At 36.3% G+C, this 19,452-nt stretch overlaps 2 protein-coding genes across 2 annotated transcripts; both read left to right on the top strand.

Annotated features, from left to right (window-relative positions):
- The first annotated feature begins 323 nt into the window (after positions 1–323).
- LOC145580640 (uncharacterized) lies at positions 324–1,046 on the top strand. Its single transcript, XM_081637771.1, has one exon. It carries the CDS (start codon positions 324–326, stop codon positions 1,044–1,046), a length of 723 nt encoding a protein of 240 aa, XP_081493897.1.
- Positions 1,047–12,610: 11,564 nt separating this feature from the next.
- On the top strand, positions 12,611–17,770 carry LOC145582743 (F-box protein SKIP14-like). The gene is made up of 2 exons (XM_081639753.1): positions 12,611–14,842; positions 16,051–17,770. Exons 1-2 carry the CDS (start codon positions 13,553–13,555, stop codon positions 16,600–16,602), a joined length of 1,842 nt encoding a protein of 613 aa, XP_081495879.1. The 5' UTR covers positions 12,611–13,552; the 3' UTR covers positions 16,603–17,770.
- The last annotated feature ends 1,682 nt before the right edge of the window (positions 17,771–19,452 follow it).

Here is a 19,452-nt window from a genome sequence, read left to right as displayed (position 1 = left end):
GCACAATTAATGGAGAGTCTGTAAAAATATACAATAGAGAATGAAGCATTGATGGGAAAATCTAAGCTTATCACTAATTGTTTATCAAATGGCATTTATGTAAATATATTGCCTTAGTAAACGTGCAACAACACTATAATACTCATTTACCTTATTTATCATCCACCTAGCAATTCACCTTACTAAAGTTAACCTACATAAGATAGGAAATTAATCTTTCTAAAAAATATACTATCATAACTAAAGGAATTATGTCTTCGATAAGTGCAATTACTAAATAAGTGCAATTACCGGGTCGAAAATAATGGCCTGATTGATCTTGGATGTTCGGGCCCTGCTCACACTTGGTTCCGGGTTTGACTCCGGAGACTTTTAAATCGGCTAGGCTTGATAGAGGGCTTGCTAATGATGCTTGGAGATTAAAATTTGATGAAGGAGCAGTGCGTAATCTCCCAAAATCAACCTCCAACCATTGTCCTATCTTAATTAGTAGTTTGGGGTTTGCAAAGATTCCTAAAGTGATGAAGCCCTTTCGTTTCCAGGCTGCCTGGTTAACGCATCGGGATTTTGAAGATTTCGTGCACTCTAATTGGAGATGTGATATTCCTTTAGTTCCTTTCTTGAGTGAGTTTGCGGATAGATTGAACAAATGGAATAAAGGGGAGTTCTATAATATTTTTCGTAAAAAATCTGAGCTATGGGCTAGACTTGAAGGAATACAAAGTGAACTATCGAAGGGTCGTCAAACCCATCTGGTAACACTTGAAACGCAACTACGACAACAAATGGAGGATGTTTTAAATGCTGAAGAACTCCTCTGGTTTCAAAAGTCAAGGGCCGAGGCTATATGTGATGGGGACAGAAATACTCGTTACTTCCATCTGTCAACAGTGATCCGTCGAAAGAGGAATAGGATCGAGACTCTGAAGAACAATGCTGGTGAGTGGGAAACTGACCATGTTCGTGTGCAGCAAATGGTTGTTGATTATTGGAAAGGGCTCTCCCAGGAAGAAGTTCAAAGGTATGTTGATACTCAGCTACTTTAGGATTATTTCCCAGTAATCGAAAAGTTAGACATGGAGACTCTCTCTCGGCCTTTTAGCTCATGTGAAGTGCAACGTGCTTTGAACGGTATGCAACCGTATAAAGCTCCCGGCCCGGATGGCTTCCAACCCCTCTTTTATCAAAAGTTTTGGGAATTAGTTAGTCTAAGCTTGATAACATTGGTCAAGAATGTGTTGGAGGGGAAAGAGTTCCCGGGAGGTTTAAATGATGCATTTTTAGTGTTAATCCCGAAAATTGACATTCCGGAAAAGGCTAATCAATTCCGTCCTATTGGCTTATGCAACATAACCTACAAGATTGTGACAAAGGTTATTGTGAATCGGCTCAAACCGGTGCTCCTAACCCTTATTTCTCCCACTCAGTGTAGTTTTATCCCTAAGAGGCAAATCACGGACAATGTTATAATTGTTCAAGAAATGCTTCATAGTATGAGAAGAAAGCAAGGGAAAGTTGGTTACATGGCTGTGAAGATCGACTTTGAAAAGGCGTATGATAGGCTGCGATGGAAATTTATTCGTGAGTCCCTTATGGAGCTTAGAATTCCTCAATTGATGGTCGATTTGGTCATGCAGTGTATCACATCAGCTAGATTGCAGATTCTGTGGAACGGGGAACCTTTATAGGCTTTCTCTCATACTAGAGGTATTCGTCAAGGAGACCCTCTTTCTCCTTATATTTATGTGATTTGTATGGAAAGATTGGTTCACTTGATTGAAAGAGAGGTGAAGTTGGGCAGTTGAAAACCAATTAAAGCTAGCTGCAATGGACCTCCAGTTTCTAACCTTGCTTTTGTAGACGATCTAATATTGTTTTGTGAAGCTTCGGAGGAGCAGGCTCTTATTATGAAACATTGCTTGGATCAATTTTGCGCAGCATCGGGTAGTAAAGTCAGTGTTGATAAGTCAAAAGTTTATTTCTCTAGCAACACTAACTTGGATACAAGGGATAAGATTTGTGCGTGTTTGGGTATGGAGCAAACCGAAGACTTTGGAAAGTATTTAGGTGTCCCTACAATAAATGGACGTACCTCCAAGCGAGAGTACCAATATTTAGTTGACAAGGTGAATGGAAAGCTTGCGGGATGGAAGGCTAAGACTTTATCTATTGCAGGCCGTGCTACCTTGGTTCAATATACTCTGAGTACTTATCCCTTTTTACACTATGCAATCGACGAAGTTGCCTCGTTCCACTTGCGATGAAATTGATAGAAAGAATCGCAACTTCTTGTGAGGTGAGAACGAAGGAAAGCGTAAAGTGCATTTAGTATCGTGGGATAATATTACCAAACCAAAAGAAGATGGTGGTATGAGATTTAATTCCATGAGAGACGCGAATAAAGCGTTCTTAGCAAAGCTGGGATGGCGCTTACTTGCGGAGCCAACAACCTTGTGGTCACGTATCTAGCGAGCAAAGTACTGTGATCAAAGATGTGACCTTGATATGTTTCAAGGAAGAGCAAACGCCTCGAGTACTTGGAAAGGTATTTTGAGTAGCATTGATATCGTAAGAAAAGGTGTGAATATGGCTGTAGGGAATGGAAACCGCATGTTCTTTTGGCATCATCGATTGGCTACATCCCAACCCCTCATTGAGTTAGTGAATTGAGAACCCCCTTTACCAGTTCAAGATATGACGGTTAAAGAAATGTGGGATTGCAATTTGGGATGGAAAGAGTTATTTGCGGATTACTTACCCGAGGAAGTGGTAGATAAGTTGTACTGGAAAGGAACTCCCTCTGGTGGCTTCTCAATTAAATCAGCCATTGTAATTATTCGAGAAGGAGAAGCTGCGGACATAAGTGCGTTTTCAGATTGGAAGGCTATATGGAGGCTCCCTATGCCACATAGAATGCGTTTCTTTCTTTGGTTGGCAACCCAAGATAGACTGATGACTAACAAAAACAGGTTCATTAGGTATTTGACGGATGATCCGCGGTGTCAAATGTGTGGAGCAGGGGAGGAAGATATAGAGCATATTGTGAGAAGATGTTCCGCTGCAAGAATAATTTAGCAGAAGCTAGGTGTTCAATTGAATACTGATGAGGATGAACCACCCTTCTTGAGTTGGATTTTGCGAAATATTGTTGAAGGAGATTCAATTCGAGGTGAGGAATGGCCTAGAGTCTTCGCTGTCACCTGTTGCTGGCTATGGAGGTGGAGAAACGAGAGAACTTTCAATCCAGAGCCCAGCATTCCAGTGGACCAGGTGATTTTTATTTTTGCGCAGGTTGGTTTGATTAAGCAAGCAATGGAAAGGAAGACTATGCTGGTACAGCAGGGGGGAAAGCGCAAGAGAGAGTTGATATTCATTCGTTGGATTAAGTTAAATACGAATGGGGCTTTAAAAGGCAATCCCGGGAAGGCTGGAGCAGGAGGTATAATTCGAGGTTGCAGTGGTGAACTTTTCGAATTTTTTACGCTTAATTGCGGAATTTGTTCCTGCACAAAAGCTGAGCTAATGGATGTTATGCGAGGTATGATGGTAGCTTGGGATGGTGGTCATAGGAAGATTCAACTTTCTATTGATTCGGAAGTGGTTGCTAGAATGTTGGTGGATGATACTCCAACCAACTCCCCCTATATACATATCATACGCAAGTGCAAAGCCCTGATTTCTGGTAGAGATTGGGAAGTTGATGTTTCACATCGTTTTCGAGAGGCTAACCGTGCTGCGGATTGGCTTGCGAATTATGGTGTGGATGCAACGCAAAAATTCATCCTTTTTGAGGCGGTCCCGAGGGATCTTCAGACTGTTTTATTGGAGGATTTGGGGGGTGTTGCTTTGCCTCGTATGGTGTCGCAGAATAAGGCTGCTTAGTTGTGCCGATATGGCATTCTATTAGCTGCTTCTTTAGCTTTGTTTTTCTATTTTTATTTTCTTTTGTTTTTGTTTGTTTTTGTTTCTTTGGGGCCCTTCTCCTTCACCAAAAAAAACTAGATATATCAAGGATCACTATTATGGAGATAATTAGTTCATTTTATAAGGTCGTCATTGTTTGGTGCTAGATGTGACAAATGATCTTTGGGCTAGTTAAATAGTCCAAAACCTTATAAAATGGATCCTATGAGGTCACACACAAGAGTATTGAGTTAAACAAGTAAGAGGTCCATTATTGGGCCTCATAAAATTATGACATACCACATTGAGTGTTGGGCTAGGATAGTTTAATGAGCTTAGGACATTTAGGCTTGACATGGATTTATGTAGAGATATGATATATAAATAGAATCCATGCCTAGGGTTGCATTAAGTCACAATGATCATACAGAGAATTGTGAAACAAGCAACCAACTCCCAAAAACCCTAATTCTCTCTCTCCTCCTCACGGCCTTCTCCATCTCCTCCCTTGTCCGTACGGCCGGCCACCTAGGTGGTGCGTGTGGTGTTCGCTCGGGTGGTTCATGGTTAGTTCGTAACTCTCTTCTCCGTTGAAGGTTGATTGAAGCGTTTGATCACAACTAACTAGCATTAGTGGAGGTTTAATCTGTGCTCGTGGACCAAGTAGAGGAATCACACTTGAGGTTCTTATTCTCCTTATTGTTCTTACTCGATCATACATGGAATCACGCTTCAAAGGTATAATTACTTATTCTTTATGTGTTGTGCATTGATCTTGGTTGTTTAGATGCTTATGAATAAGATTCATGTAATTTCGCTTAGAGTATCTAAAGTCCTACAATAACCATATATCCTAAAGCTATATTCAATATAACTCAAATAAACCTAAATATATTATTCACCTAATAAGATCGATACAGAAATATATCACACATATATTTCCGATATCTCATATTTTTAACATTTTATTTTTGAAAACATTTTGTAGTTAAATAAACAATAGCAATTAAAGAAAAATCTTTTGGTCTGCATTTGCTAATTTTAAATTATTTTCTATCTTAATCTCTTTTATATTAACCGAGACATTGAAACTTGAAAGATATAATAGTTTTACACTGTTTAATTTTAATGTGGGAATGTATTATATTGAACAATTCTCATTCATCCAATCTTCAAATAATTGACTATTTTGCATTGAAATTGTTCTGAAATCAAATTTTAAACGTTTATTAAGAAGTATTGTACCAACATAAATTTATTATGAATGATAAAGCCTAACAACTATTGAAGTTTGTATCACTATATCCACAATCATCCAAAAAATAAAATACCCGAGACATCGCCCGAGCCACAAACTAATTTTTTTATTTTTATTTTTAAAATGGCAAACTACAGGGCAGGGCCCCCATTCTATCACAGAAATGGGGGTTGTGAGGAATAGAGCCCCCATCAGTCCCTCCATCTCCTCATTTCTCATTTTTTTTTGTTACAATTAAAATGTTGATGCACTTGTGATTTATGGATGTGGTACAAAATTGTTTTATTTTGTTGGTTTTTTTTTTCCTTAAGAATTTGTTGTTTTATTTATGTGGTTTTTGGTTGGTATTTTTTTGTTAGTGATATATAGGAATATAGTTGAGGTGATTATTGGGCGGGCCGAGCAAAGGTCGAAAAAATAAGCCCACTCCTTCAACCGGAATTTTTATGCCCAAACCTGCCCAAAATGGCCGGGCCATGCGGGCTTTTCAGGACGAGCCAAAAAAATTAACTAAAAAGCATAAAACCGCATTTCCAAACCCGTCCAAAAATAAATAAAATTTTGGATCAGGAAAATCTGTCCAAAACCCACCCAAAACCAGGCCCGGTCAAGCCGGGCCAGCAGGTCGGTCTATCCTTGATAGGTTTAGAATATAGGATAAGTGCTCGGTACAAAATTATTGGTGAGAATGAGGCAACGTAAAACACGTGGAGAAAGCAATGTTGTTTGCCTGTTTTCACGAATTCACGCTATTATATTGTCACATTATCAAGAATAATTTATTTTTATATATGTAGTAAAAAAAAAGGAAAATTTTTTTTAAGTCATAATGATAATAATCTAATATATATATATATATATATATAAAGGGGAGTTTTTCCCCGAGTTTTTAGAGAGCCACGTAGGTGGTAGGTGTGTCGCGTACCTAACAAAAATAAACCTAACTATACCACTACTATGTAGACAGGCAAGCAAGGGTCGGATTCCAAGAGACTATAGTTCAACTAATTATATATATATATATAAAGGGGAGTTTTTCCCCGAGTTTTTAGAGAGCCACGTAGGTGGTAGGTGTGTCGCGTGCCTAACAAAAATAAACCTAACTACACCACTACTATGTAGACAGGCAAGCAAAGGTCGGATCCCAACAGACTATGGTTCAACTAATTAAATAGACTCAAGCAATTACTAAGCAAGTAACCAATTCAAATAAGTAAGAATCAATATCTAAAGAACTAATTAAAACGATTAAATCTAAACAATATGACAAATCAATGCTAAAAACATCCAAGATCAAGCATCACCACGAATATAATTAATGCATTAGTCGTTCTACCCCTAACACATAATTCAATTGATTAAAGAGGAAAAGTAATCCCTAAGTAGTACCAATGGTCTCTCCTGAGTTATTAATGGCTTCCCTAATCACAATCAAGCCTACTTCTGTAGAATCATGCAAATTAAAGACTTTGAGCACATTACTCTAACTTCCTAATCATCCATTCAACTACTCCCGTGATGAACTTCAGACCCTTAATTGATTTATTCAAATCCGTCAAAACCCAACTCCCGTTGCGATTAAAACAAAGGATTAATAACAATATCAATTATCCCTAATCTAGTATTAGCATAAGCATAATCAATTAAGCATATCAATTACAATTATTATTAGAGAGTTTAAAGAATTAAATCATGCATTAATCATATTCGGGTTCCGCTAGATCTTGGAATAAGAAAACTACTCACACATATTAACAAAAACAAAAACAATAATCAATGAAGAAAAGATGATTAATAAACAAATAAAAGTAGAAGAAGAAGTAAAGATGAATACGAATTACTTAAATGAAGAAAAGTACCAATTGTTGATGAACAAAGATCAAAACTTGAAAGTGCAAATTAATCTAGACCTAGAGAGAATATTAGGGTTCTAATGAAGGTTTTAAAAGCTGGAAAATAATAATTGAGTATGTTAAGTCGGGGTTTACAAAGGGTATTTATATCCTTTAACATGAAAAATCCCGAAAAATACTAAAAACGCACTTCGCGAAACTCTGCCCGGGCAGCCAGGGATATGCCGCCCGGTCGGGCGCGAGAAGCATTCTCACACCTTGCGCCTCTTCTAAAGCCTTCAATCTTCGTACTTCGTCTGCCCGGTCGGGCGCGAGAAGCAGATTCAATGGTGCGCTTCTTTAAGTAGTGTTCTTCGTGCAATGCTTTATCCCTTGAAGCTCATATCAACACAATTCCTCTCTGCCCTGGCTGCCAGGGCAATGGGAGAAAGATACTTGTAGTAATGCTTTGCTAATCTCTTCTTCTTCCTTTGCCCTGGCTGTCAGGGCAATGTTGCCCTGCCAGGGCGGACACGGGAAATTACTCCTCCATCTTAACAAACTCTTGTGACCATCCCAATTAATCTCGTTCATCCTGAAATACATCAAAAACAACGAAACTACCCATAAAAGCATAACACGATCACAACCAAACCAAATCAAGCTAAGATAAGCTATGAACAACTAATCTAGGCTCAAAAACTACCTAAATGGACTCTCAAAACACGCTCAATATATGACTTATCAGTAGGATTTAATTTTCTTAGCGCGTCACGTAGGATTATAAATTTAAGTTGTAGCCAATTAAATAAGACATTATTAATTTCTTTTACAATTAAATTATTCAAATGCCACGTAAGCAAAATTGACGAATTAGATTTTAAAGTTTAAATTAATTAAATATAAATATTATCTTTTGAGATTAGGAATTTTATCTAATATTTTAAAACTAGTATAATAACAATTTTAATCACATAAATATGAAAAATATTTTGTAAAAAAATACTAACAACCTCTGCATCGCACGAGGTTCATCTAGTTTATATTGATGTTTAATTGTCAACACTGAGTCTAGGAGACATAAATGATACTATCAATTGACAGGCATGATTATTCGGTTATTCCAAAGAGGATGGACATTCCAACAATTTTTTAAAGCTTAATTGGCAACATTATATAATAAGTGAATGCTTTCTAACAATAGTCACTTATACTCTAACCTTTTTTTTTTTGGAAGAAAATACTCTAACCTTTTTTCACAACAATGTAATACGTACGTACAAGTATATAACAACTTAGGTTAGGTCTCGTGTCATGCACGGTAATATTTAATAGATAGTTTACATTATTGCTTTTAAAAATAAATTTATTCTGAAAAAGTCTATTATTAGCTGAATAAATATCTTAAAATACGCATATTTTTATATTTATATACAGTATATTTCACCAATACATTTATATCATATTCTTCTTGTTAACCGTTCACCAAAAAAAAAAAATATTCTTCTTGTTAACCAAATGAATATGTTAATAATATGTATTTAACGGTTTAACCCATACATATATCTCCTTTTTACCCACTATTATTCATTCACTCATACAGTATATTGTTACAATAATCATCTGGTAAAAATATTTTTTTTATATCTTTCCTAGCAAGCTTTTCACACATAATTATATACAAAAATCTTTATTAAAAAAAATCCTTGTTGTAAACATGGTAGAGTTGTACATAATAATATGTATGTAATAATTTATGTTAAGAATTTGATTTTATTTTAATTTTTACTTAAGTTTATGGTATCAATATATACTGTGATATGATACATTAAATCTTTTTTATTCTTTTATTTATGTAAAATATTTGATTAAAAAAACTAAGGGACACATTAAAAAATAGGAAAATTTGTGTAAAGGGACCACAAAAGTGGCTTCTTTTGTTCAGAAGGACCAATTAAGCCAAAAGTTATTTAAAAGGACAACAAAACACATTTTGGGTTGTTGAGGGGGACCTCTTGTTATTTCCAGGCACGTCAACACGTGCCAGTCACGTGACTCATTAAGTTGAGTCTTTTTTTTTCTTTTTTTTTTCACGATTTCCATCAAAATTCCCAATTACCCCCAAATTTTTTCATTTCTTTTCGCTTTCTCTCTCCTCAAAGCATAAATCCTAGATTGACTAAAACATGCAATTTGCGTCCTCTTTCTCCTAACAAATTCATCCAAAAGTGCAATTGAGGACAAGTCGCAAAAGGTAAGCATTGTGAATTCGTTTCGAATTTGTCGAATTTAGGTAATGTGGTTGATGTTGTTCGTTATTTTGTTTTGTTCAAAATTAGATTTGTAGCAAAATGAATCTGGGTGAAATGAAGAGAACTAAGTGCAATTTCCCCTTTCCCTTGCGCTTTCCCTTCCATTTGCCATTGATAAGGTTGAAAAACAAAAGAAGTCAAGAAAAATGGCGAGAAAACAACCTAAATAAGTTAAAAAAAAGTAACAGGAGATAGTAGAACATAAAGACTTTACCTTAAATAGCCTATTAAATTGCTGCTCTGATCTCACCAACAATGGCAGATACGAAATTCCATAAACAGTCCTTCAAGGAGAGAGACAGAAGAAAGAAATGAAAAATATTGGGGGTGATTAGGAATTTTGGGGGGAAATAGTGAAAAAAAGGGAAAAAAATAAATAAAGGTGACGGGCACGTGACGGTCAATGTCGAACTCCGGCGTTGACCCACCTGAAAATAACAAGTGGTCTCCCTCAACAACCTAAAGTGTGTTTTGTGGTCCTTTTAAACAACTTTTGACTTAATTGGTCCTTCTAAACAAAAGAGACCACTTTCGTGGTTCTTTTAAACAAATTTCCCTAGAAAATAACACATATTATTTTTGGTGTGTCTTTTAGTATATTGATTATTGATTAATTATTGATGATTATTTAGAGACATTATAACTTCATCTAAACATTTGTTTTCGAAACAAAAAATTTCATAACTTTTTACTAAGTGATCAAATATGTTAATGTGAGCTAGCTATATTAATTGAGATTTCATCTTAAGACCATCCACAAAGAGTCAAAGATACTTTTTATTTTGAAATGATATACTACCTCCGTTTCATAAAATTTGCAACAATTTCCTAAAACGGAAACTACACATTATGTGCAACAAAAAAAACTAACCTAATATAGTAAATTTTTTTGTGTGAATTTACCAACCTACCCTTACTTAACTTTAATAAACTACCTATTAACTTATTAACCTAAATTAATCAATCCATAATTTAACCCTTAAACCATATTCCCTCTCCTCCTCACAGCCCACATCCACTACCAATATCACCAACTTTTCTCTCTCCTCCTTCTCAACCACCAGTAACACCTTTTCTCTCTCTCTTCTCTCATAAGTCACAACCACCACTCCACCACCACTACTCATATTGATCCAGTTGCCGCCCCACACACTCAATTACATGTGAGATCTAGTCGCCGCCCCTCACACTCCGATCCAGTCGCACCTCTTACTCGTGACAATCGCCAGCGCTTTCTCCTCCCTTGGTCAAAGCCGTTAGCTCTTTTCTTCCCTTGTCAAAGTCTTCGCTCCTCCTTGTGGGTAAGTTTTGATGGTTGTGAGTTGGGTGGGGTAGGGTTTTTGGTGGTTATGGCACGTGGGGGTTTCGGATCTTGGTGATGGTGAGAGGGTGGGGTTTTGGTTCGTTGGTGGGGCTGAGATGGGGTTTCAATTGGTGGTGATGAGGTGGGGTTTCGAATTATAGTGGTGGTGAGGTGAGGTTTAAGATCTTGGCAGTGGTGGTGGTGAGAGGGCAGTGGGGTCTCGGGATTTTGTTCATGGTGGGGTTTCGGGTGGTGGCGGTGTAAGTGGTGGTGCGAGTTAATCGGGTGAGGTTGGTTTTGGGTGGTTATGGAGGGTTTTAGATCTGGGTTGTGTTGAGAGTGATTACAGGATGCGGTGTTAGTGGTGGTGCGAGTTGTCTAGGACGGTGGTGCGAGTTGGCTGGTGGGTGGTGCGGTGTTAGTGGTGCTGCTTGTGGGTGGTGTCGAAGAGAAGATGACAGTTGGTGGTTGACTAGTGGTGGCCTTTGATTATTTAATTATCCCATCTTTCTCTCTCTTACCCTTAATTAGATACCCTTCACTTTGTTAATCAAGCATTATCAAATTTTGTCTTGGAAAACGTGCAGCCAAGTTTGTTGCACATTTTATGAAACGGAGGTAGTAATAATAATCAAACAAGAGAAAATTACCATAAAAGTATTGTTTCGAATTATTTGTTTTAACAAAAATTCAAATGAATAGAAGATAATGCAATATAGTACCTACAATGTTTGGTAGTTAGTGGGTACTCCGTGTTGATTACGTTAGTTAATTTGACTATCTAATTACACTAGGTATCGTGATTAGCTGATTCTAATAGCTATTTATCAAAGACCATAATCGGTAATAAATTATAGTTACTCATACGATGACTAATATAAGTGTTAATAAGTCAATTTATTGATTATAACTCATGATATTCATATCTCCGAGATAACTTTTCTCTCTTTTACTCCTTTCGTTCCTAAATTAGAAGCCTATTTCTCTTTATAATGTGAGTGATAAATGCTAAAAATAGGCTTCTAATAAAGGAACAGAGGAAGTACTATTTTTCAGACCGTGGTACTATAACAATAACAATTACAATTACAACGAGCCTAGTTACCTCACAAACTTGAAAATGACTCCAAAACTAACTCAAATTTATTATCTTACCTCCCTTATCAACACAAAACTTATTAAACAATCCAACCCATATTATCCTCCCATTACAAATCCAAAACCAATAGTATCCTGTACAAGAAGTCAAAGAAGGCATGTCTCAAAACCCGATCCGACTTGAAAAAATCCAATTCAGATTTTAACTTAGGTCCTATTCACTTCATCCTATTTTTGTTGAATTAAAATTATTTTTATGAACTGAAATCAAATTTGTCGAACTGAAATTAATTTTACTGATTCACAGTTATATTTTTTTTTTTGTATTTATTAATTTTTACTAAACTGAAATTATTTTTATAAATATTATTTTTTCAAGGTAAAGTAAACAGGACCATATATAATACAATAATTTAACATGACTCAAATTTAATACGAATACAATAATTTAACATGATTCAAATTTAATACTCTGTAAGTCCGATCCGAACATCCAAAGTGACACCTCAGACCACTAACAAAAACTCCCTCCGTTTTTAAATACTTGCTCTATTTCTCCATGTACGGAGTTTTAGGAGAAGTTGGAGAAAGTAATAAAATATGGAGGTAGTGGGGTAAGTGAAAGAACAAAAATTATAAAAAACAAAAGTATTGGAGAAAATTAGAAGAGAGAATATGAAATTAATAAAATATGATTAATGGTGGATACTCTAAGTTAGAGAAATTAATTAAATATATTGTATAATCTTTTTCAAATAAAGAAATAAAGCAAGTATTAAAAAAATAATCGAAAATAAAAAGTAAAACAAGTATTTAAAAACGGATGGAATACGAACTAAAATATATAAGTAGTAAAAAGAGAAGAGAAGAGGAGGCAATGCAGTGAGCACTCCCGCCACATCAAAGAAACAACACAACCCCTTAACCTTCCTTTCCCAACACGTGCCCTTTTCTCTCCCCCCCTCTCTCTCTCTTCATATTTACATTTCCATACTTTTCAATTTTTCTCCCTCTTTCTCTCTCCTCTTTCACCAATCCCCCACATTTCTCTACTTTCTCTCTCCTCTTCAACCCTCCGATTTTCCATTTCGTTTTTTCATTTTACATTGTTCCCTTTTTTTTCTTCTTCTACTTTGGATCGTATTAGATTTTCCCAGGTACATTGATTTTTCCTTAATTTTCTCTCCTTTTTTTGCTAGATTTTTTAGGGTTTTAATCGAAATGGGAAATTTTTTTGGTGGTTAGGTGGGAGGTTAGATTCTTTCTTCTTCTTTCTCATTGTAATTTTCCGATTCAATTTGATTCCGATTCGGGAAATTTCATTCTAGTTGTAGTATTACTGTTTAGTAATTTGGAAGCTAACCCTAGTTTTAATTCAATAAGGTTCTTGATATTATCCCCAATTCATACTTGAAAAATTCCAAAAAAATAAAAAAAAGTAGAAATTGCCTGTTTTTGTTTATCGTCTTGCTTATTTTGTATAGAAGAATTCAAATCTATCGTTTTACTTGGTGTTTTTAGGGTTTTTTTTTTGTTTATTATTCTATGTATAGCCAGCTGTTGTCTATACAAGAAACTCCGTGATATTTTTGGTGCAGTTTTTTTTGGTTTGCTATCTGAAAATTGAGGGTTTTCTTGTTCAATTTTTCCACTAATTAGGCTTTATTTCCATAATTGCATTATTGCGTTTTTCTTTCCCTTTTCCCTTTAATTTCGTTTTGTTGTTCTTGGTATAAATTATGCAAAAAAGAAAATAGAAGAGAAATTTAGGGTTTTTCCGTTGAAGGGGTTGATTGGTAGGAGAGAGAATCTGTTGTTTTGTGGGATTTTCTAGTTGAAGGATAGGATGGCTTTGAATTTTTCACATCGGCCGATCTTTCCAGCTCATCTTGCTGAGGAAAATATAGGTCAGGGTGGTTCACAGGACAAGGACATTCGTGAATTGTTGCCTGCTGATCCTTTTGGGATGGATATAAGCTCCACGGTTACTGCCATCACAGGGTGGCTTGAGGACCTAGGAGCTGATTACGGTGGTTATGGCGGGGCCGAGGGTGGTAGTTGTAAAGGGGATTACCCCCTTTTTGCTGGATGGAATTTCTGGTGGAATTCGGCGGCTATGGAATTCCAGACGTTTCCTGAAAATAAGATATTTGATGATCGGATACTGAAAGATACATGGGCTGATAGCTTTTTCCCGGAGCAGGGATTACAAAGGCGGTCGGTCTATGAAGGCGATGCTGGCATTGCTTGTACCAGTACCTTGGATGGTGCTAAGTTTGGTACTACGGATAATGCTAGTTTTGACAGGTTTGATAATCATTGGAAGATTACCGCGGTTGATGGGTATCTTCCAAAGGCGTATGATCAAGGTGTCCGTTTTGCCTGTACCTTGGACTGTGTTAAGTTTGGGGCTGCTAATGATGGCAAGGGTGATTTTAATCATGGGAAGGGTACTGAGGCAGTTGCTGATATATCCGAGTCTCCTTGTACCTTAAAGGTTGCTAAGTTTGGTACTACTGGTGATGCTAGCGTTGACAGGATTGATAACCACTGGAAGATTACCGGGGTTGATGGGTATCTTCCGAATGGGGAATTAGAGCATCTGGTGTATAATCAAGGTGTTAGTTTTGGTTGTACCTTGGATCGTGTTATGTTTGATAGCTTTGACGGGGGTGATGATAATCATGTGCAGAGTACTGAGGCGGCTGCTGATATTGGTGATATATCTGAAGCTCCTTGTACCTTGGAGGATTCTAAGTTGGATATATCTAATGATATCTTGGACCGAGACAATGATAATCATGGGAAGAGTACTGAGGCAGCCTTTGATACTGATGATATTTCTGAGGCTCCTCATCCAGCCTTGAGCTATGCGCTTGCCTATCTGGGTGTGCGTGATCTGCTCTCTGTTGAAAGAGTATGCAAGTCATTGTGCCACACAGTTCGAAATGACCCCCTTCTTTGGAGAAGTATTCATATTGATAGTCCACTCAATGAGAAGATCACTGATGACATTCTTCTGCAATTAACCAACAGGGCTCAAGGTAGCCTTCACTGCTTGAACCTAGTGAACTGCCAACGGATCTCAGATGATGGTTTGATGCGTGTCCTCCTTAGCAATCTGAGGTTGATCAAGGTAAGCACTATGCTAATAAGCTTTCATATACATGTTTTTTCTTGCATTCTCTTTTATTGTTCTTGCAGTGTGGTAATGCTTATTAACACTTCTATGGCTCCCTGTTTTGGCTGTAAAGATAGTGGAATAAAAACCTTATACTGAATCTAAGATGAGTGATTTAGATCAAGTGAAACGTTATAGGGTTATTTTTTAATGCTGGGACTCTGATTCCCATATCTTGATTCCTCATTGTGGGAGATATAGATTGCTTGATTATGGATTGTGATCTCCCCATGGAAAAGTAATTCGTGTATCCAAGTTAATAAACCTGTCAGAATTACTCTTTTTTTGCTTCGCATCTAATTATAGTGACCTACTATCTTACTTTAATAATTTTGGTGCTAGTAGAAGAGAGATGAGGGATTGACAAGAGAAATTACTACCATAAGAAGCAATTATGCCTGTGTATCCAAAGATCAATGTGCATTGTCTTCCATTTCTTCCTCCGTGTTTTTCCCACCGTTCCTAACTTAGATTATTTCCACCCCTCCTCCCCTTGTTTCCAAAAGGTTTTTTTCTTCATAAATTCTCAAGTTGTCAAAGAAGCCATATAAATCAATAGAGTTGATGTGTACTATTTTTGGGCACCCTCTTGACTAGGTGATAATCACCATTGAGGGTATTATCATATTAAGGAGGAAGGAAACACTTGTAGGTTGCAGCTGATTTATGACATTGGCTATGTTCATTTTGTGTAGACAGAAATGGTTTCTTGAATGTGGGTGTTTGACTCTTATGATATCCTGTAGTGCATCATGAATTGCTATTTGAACAAGGATTTTTGGGAAAATTATTCATCATCATTCACCAGGATTTGTTTTTTAAAAGAATGATTGGAGCCTTTGAGGTGATGTACAAGTGTTTTTGTTGAAGGGAGGGCAATATGAGGCAAAGTGGCTTTATGGGTTCTCTAAGGGCAGCCATTTAATAATGTAATTCTGTCGAGAACATAATCAACACTGTTGATATAACAGTTTTCTAGCTTTTATGCTGTGCGTTTAGATAATTGTAACTTACCTTGATTTCCTGCTCAATATCATTCTATGAATTGTTCTGCTGTTCATATGTATCTTCTTCATTATATCAGAATTAATTGAAGTTGAAATTTTATAACTTGACTGTTATTTGTGTTTTATTGCTAAACATTTTTTCCTTTTTTTTTACAGCTGGGTGTTCCAGGATGTACAAGACTAAGTAATGATGGTGTAGTGAATTGCTTAAGGGCTTTCAAAACTGTGGCTGTCAATGGGATTAAATATCTCCGATTTGGTGGGCGTCTTGGTGTGACGCAGAAGCACTTTGAAGAGCTGATGTCATTATTAGACGTTCATAATCAAGTACAAAATAATCATCCCAAGCCACACTTCTATCACAGAGGAAACTTTTATATTTCTTATGAAGATGATCGCCCCATTGACTTAGAGTTGTGTCCAAGGTGCCAAAATATGAGGCTGGTCTATGATTGCCCTGCTGATGGCTGTCAAGGCAAAAACCATGCTGCTGAGCTGTGCCGGGCTTGCACCCTCTGTATTGCACGGTGTTATGAGTGTGGGAAGTGTATAAATGATGATTGTGTGTATGAGGAGACCTTTAGTCTTGACTCACTTTGCGCTGATTGTTGGAACCAAGTACCGCATTGTCCTGAGAGGCCAGATGTGGGGGTCAGCCCTCTTCAGTATGTCATTGATCAGGAGCCATCTGCTTCATTTCATGGCTAGGGGTATATTGGGTATGTGTATCGTAGTTTCTTTTGTGTTGGGTGGTTTTTTTGCTTGGAGTTCTATGACCAAAGGCTAGCATTTTTGATGTAGTACATAATGAAGACATTCAGTAAGTAAACTTTAGTTGTACACATTTTGGTCTGCCTCGTACATTGCTGTTGTCATCATGATGGACACTGATCTTGCTTGGGTTGCATGCGGATCCTTATTGTCTCTGGATGAACTCTGCAGTTCAAGTTTTTCTGAGTTATGGAGCTGCTGTTGTATCATACTCTTATATGCAGTAAAAAGAAAATTTTAAAAATTTGTTGACATTTCACTATCTTGTTGGTGGTTCTCTTGGTGGTTGACATTGATTTGCTTTGCTGTTGCTGTTGCTGCTGAAAGTACGACATTCGGTTGGCTTGGAAGCAGATATCACCACACAAGGCTAGAAATTGATGTGTGATAGAGGGGGGTATTGATTGGCCTTCCTTAGTAGTTACCTCAATACTACATAGTTATGATCTTATTTAATTTGCTTTATTGTAGCTGGTTAAAGAAAAAGGCAGTTCAGTGTACTTGGTAAACGCTAGATTGATTGCGCTGAGATGGAAGGTTGATGACATCTCTGTTGCTGCTAGATATACTTTCCATAAGATGAAACTTTTAAGGAGCAGTCAGTTGCCTTTCCACATGACAGTTAGGCTGTTTGTTGATGCATTAAAGCAGTTCAGATGCTGATACTGTCTAGAGATGTTGTATCAAAGTGGCTGATGTCGCAGGGCTCCTACCCTAGCCCCCATTTCATGCGTGCTCTCCTTGTCTATGCCATTATCAGAGCACTGTATTGTTATGCTTCTCTCCGCTCGTGTCAGGTACTCCAGGCGGATTGACTTTCGTTTGTAATAATAAGCCAAAAACTCAAGATTTATATTGTCATGAATAATTTTGCCTTGCTCAGACTTGAGGGCAGGAAACCCACACACACTAGCTTTCTTTTTCTTTTCTTTTTTTTTTTTTTTTTTTTTTTTGGCTGAGTGGTGTGGGTTTGAAATCTCAAAGTCTGATCAATTATCGTATGTATATGTGGATAATTGTATTTTATCCTCTACTAGCTGTACTTCCCTGGCCGAGTTTGCTGGGAAAAACATTGATCATTTGGTTGTTTATGAAAATAAATTTTTAAATATTTTGGATTTTAGTTTCCGAGAAATGATTTTGGCACACCAAAACTTGATTTTGGTTCATCCATTGAGTCTTAGTATGCTAGATTCAAGTATTCAGTTTTTCATCCTTTAGCTAGTCAATATAATCAGCTGCAAGTCCCTTTGGTTTTGAACTTTTGATAGTTGCCTAAATATTGACTATCAAAATTGACCTTTGAATGTTCGATTGCTGGTACAGGAAGTCTATATAAAATATGGATTTTTTTGTATGTTTGTTAATTGTAATTACTGCCAAGTTCATTTTATGATCTCACTCTGTTTAGAAATATAGAAATAATAATCATGTAACCACTCCGTAGAAGATTTTGAAATGTCAAAGATCGTAGTATATTATTGCCGCATTTTGAAATAACAAATCAATCTCTCTGTTTCGTTTGCCCTAATTTCCGATTTAGCTTGGCAAAAGGGACATAATATTGTTAATTTGTAATGTTTATAAGTTCATTCCGTAGAATGAAGTATAATGTATAATTGTATACCTCTAATAGCGGAGGATACAAAGATGATGGGAAATATACTCTGAAGATTAACTCATAAGTACATACATAATAATTGTTTTCCTAATTAATTTGACTTAATACGGAGTAATTTTATTTTAAAAAAAATTCAATAATATTCCATATATTCTAGACACCTAGTTGGCAATGTATGGGGGATAAGGGGAGGGGATTAGTTCATGCCAAGGCTCAAACCTCGCACCTTGAGGATGCAAAGCGACCTGTGGACCACTGGATTGGAATATAAAAATTATATATTGTGATATCAAAAAATGTAATTTTTATAGATATGTAAAATTTGCCGTTGCACAATTTTAATCCTTAATTTGAGACGATTCTAACGAAATCTCACATGACAATAATTTGTCCATGATATAAATCAATAAATAAGGTCAAGTGTAACAATGTAAATAGTGTAAGTTTAGTAGTGTTGTTTGTAAAAATGAACCGGAATTAGTAAAAGTATGATTTGGTTGACATTCGGTTAAAGGTGAGATTCTATATTTCTAACCTGATTATCTATGTTTGTTGGCGTAAGAGGAAGGACAAAACCAATTGGAAAGGTTTAGCTTTACAAAACCAATTGGAAAGGTTTAGCTTGTACGTTTTTCTTGCCTTGATGCTCTTGAATTCCAAGGTATCAAGATTGTACAGCTTCAATTCACATGCATCTAAATTAATATGAAAAGACTCTTAAATACATGAATATATCCAGTTGTCTTTTTTTTTTTTTTTTTTTTTTTTTTTTTTTTTCTTTTTTTTAAAAAAAAAAATTATTATTATTTTTTATTATTATATTTACAGTAGTATTAAATTGAAAGGGGAGAACAATATGTTTGAACTATCTTTATCTTTTATCTTTATACTCCCTTCACGTCACATAATATGTTTGAACTATCTTCTATTAACAAAGTGTATAGAAACTCAAAATTAATACGAGGTTAAAGAGCGAACAAGATTTAACCCATAATAAAGGCCAAGCAAACTTGTTAATGAGATAAACAAAAAACGAGAACATATATTAATTTATTACACTAAGATTAATGTACAAAACATGGGATTATGCAAAAATTACTGACCAAAACATAGTCAAGAACTCAAGATGGCATGATTATGAGCTATTTCTGAGGTTTTTTGCCAAA

This window comes from Chenopodium album, chromosome 15 (genome assembly GCF_948465745.1).
Source record: "Chenopodium album chromosome 15, dcCheAlbu1.1, whole genome shotgun sequence".
In the NCBI taxonomy this organism is placed as follows: Eukaryota; Viridiplantae; Streptophyta; class Magnoliopsida; order Caryophyllales; family Amaranthaceae; genus Chenopodium; species Chenopodium album.
The sequence above is the reverse complement of the archived record's forward strand: the minus strand, read 5'-3'. Positions and strand labels throughout refer to the sequence as shown.

Excerpts from the sequence above, each read along its gene's own strand:
- LOC145580640 (XM_081637771.1), top strand. The coding sequence starts at position 324 with ATGTTCGGGCCCTGCTCACACTTGGTTCCGGGTTTGACTCCGGAGACT.
- LOC145582743 (XM_081639753.1), top strand. The coding sequence starts at position 13,553 with ATGGCTTTGAATTTTTCACATCGGCCGATCTTTCCAGCTCATCTTGCT. Across the intron at positions 14,843-16,050 it reads GCAATCTGAGGTTGATCAAG|CTGGGTGTTCCAGGATGTAC; the intron begins GTAAGCACTATG and ends TTTTTTTTACAG.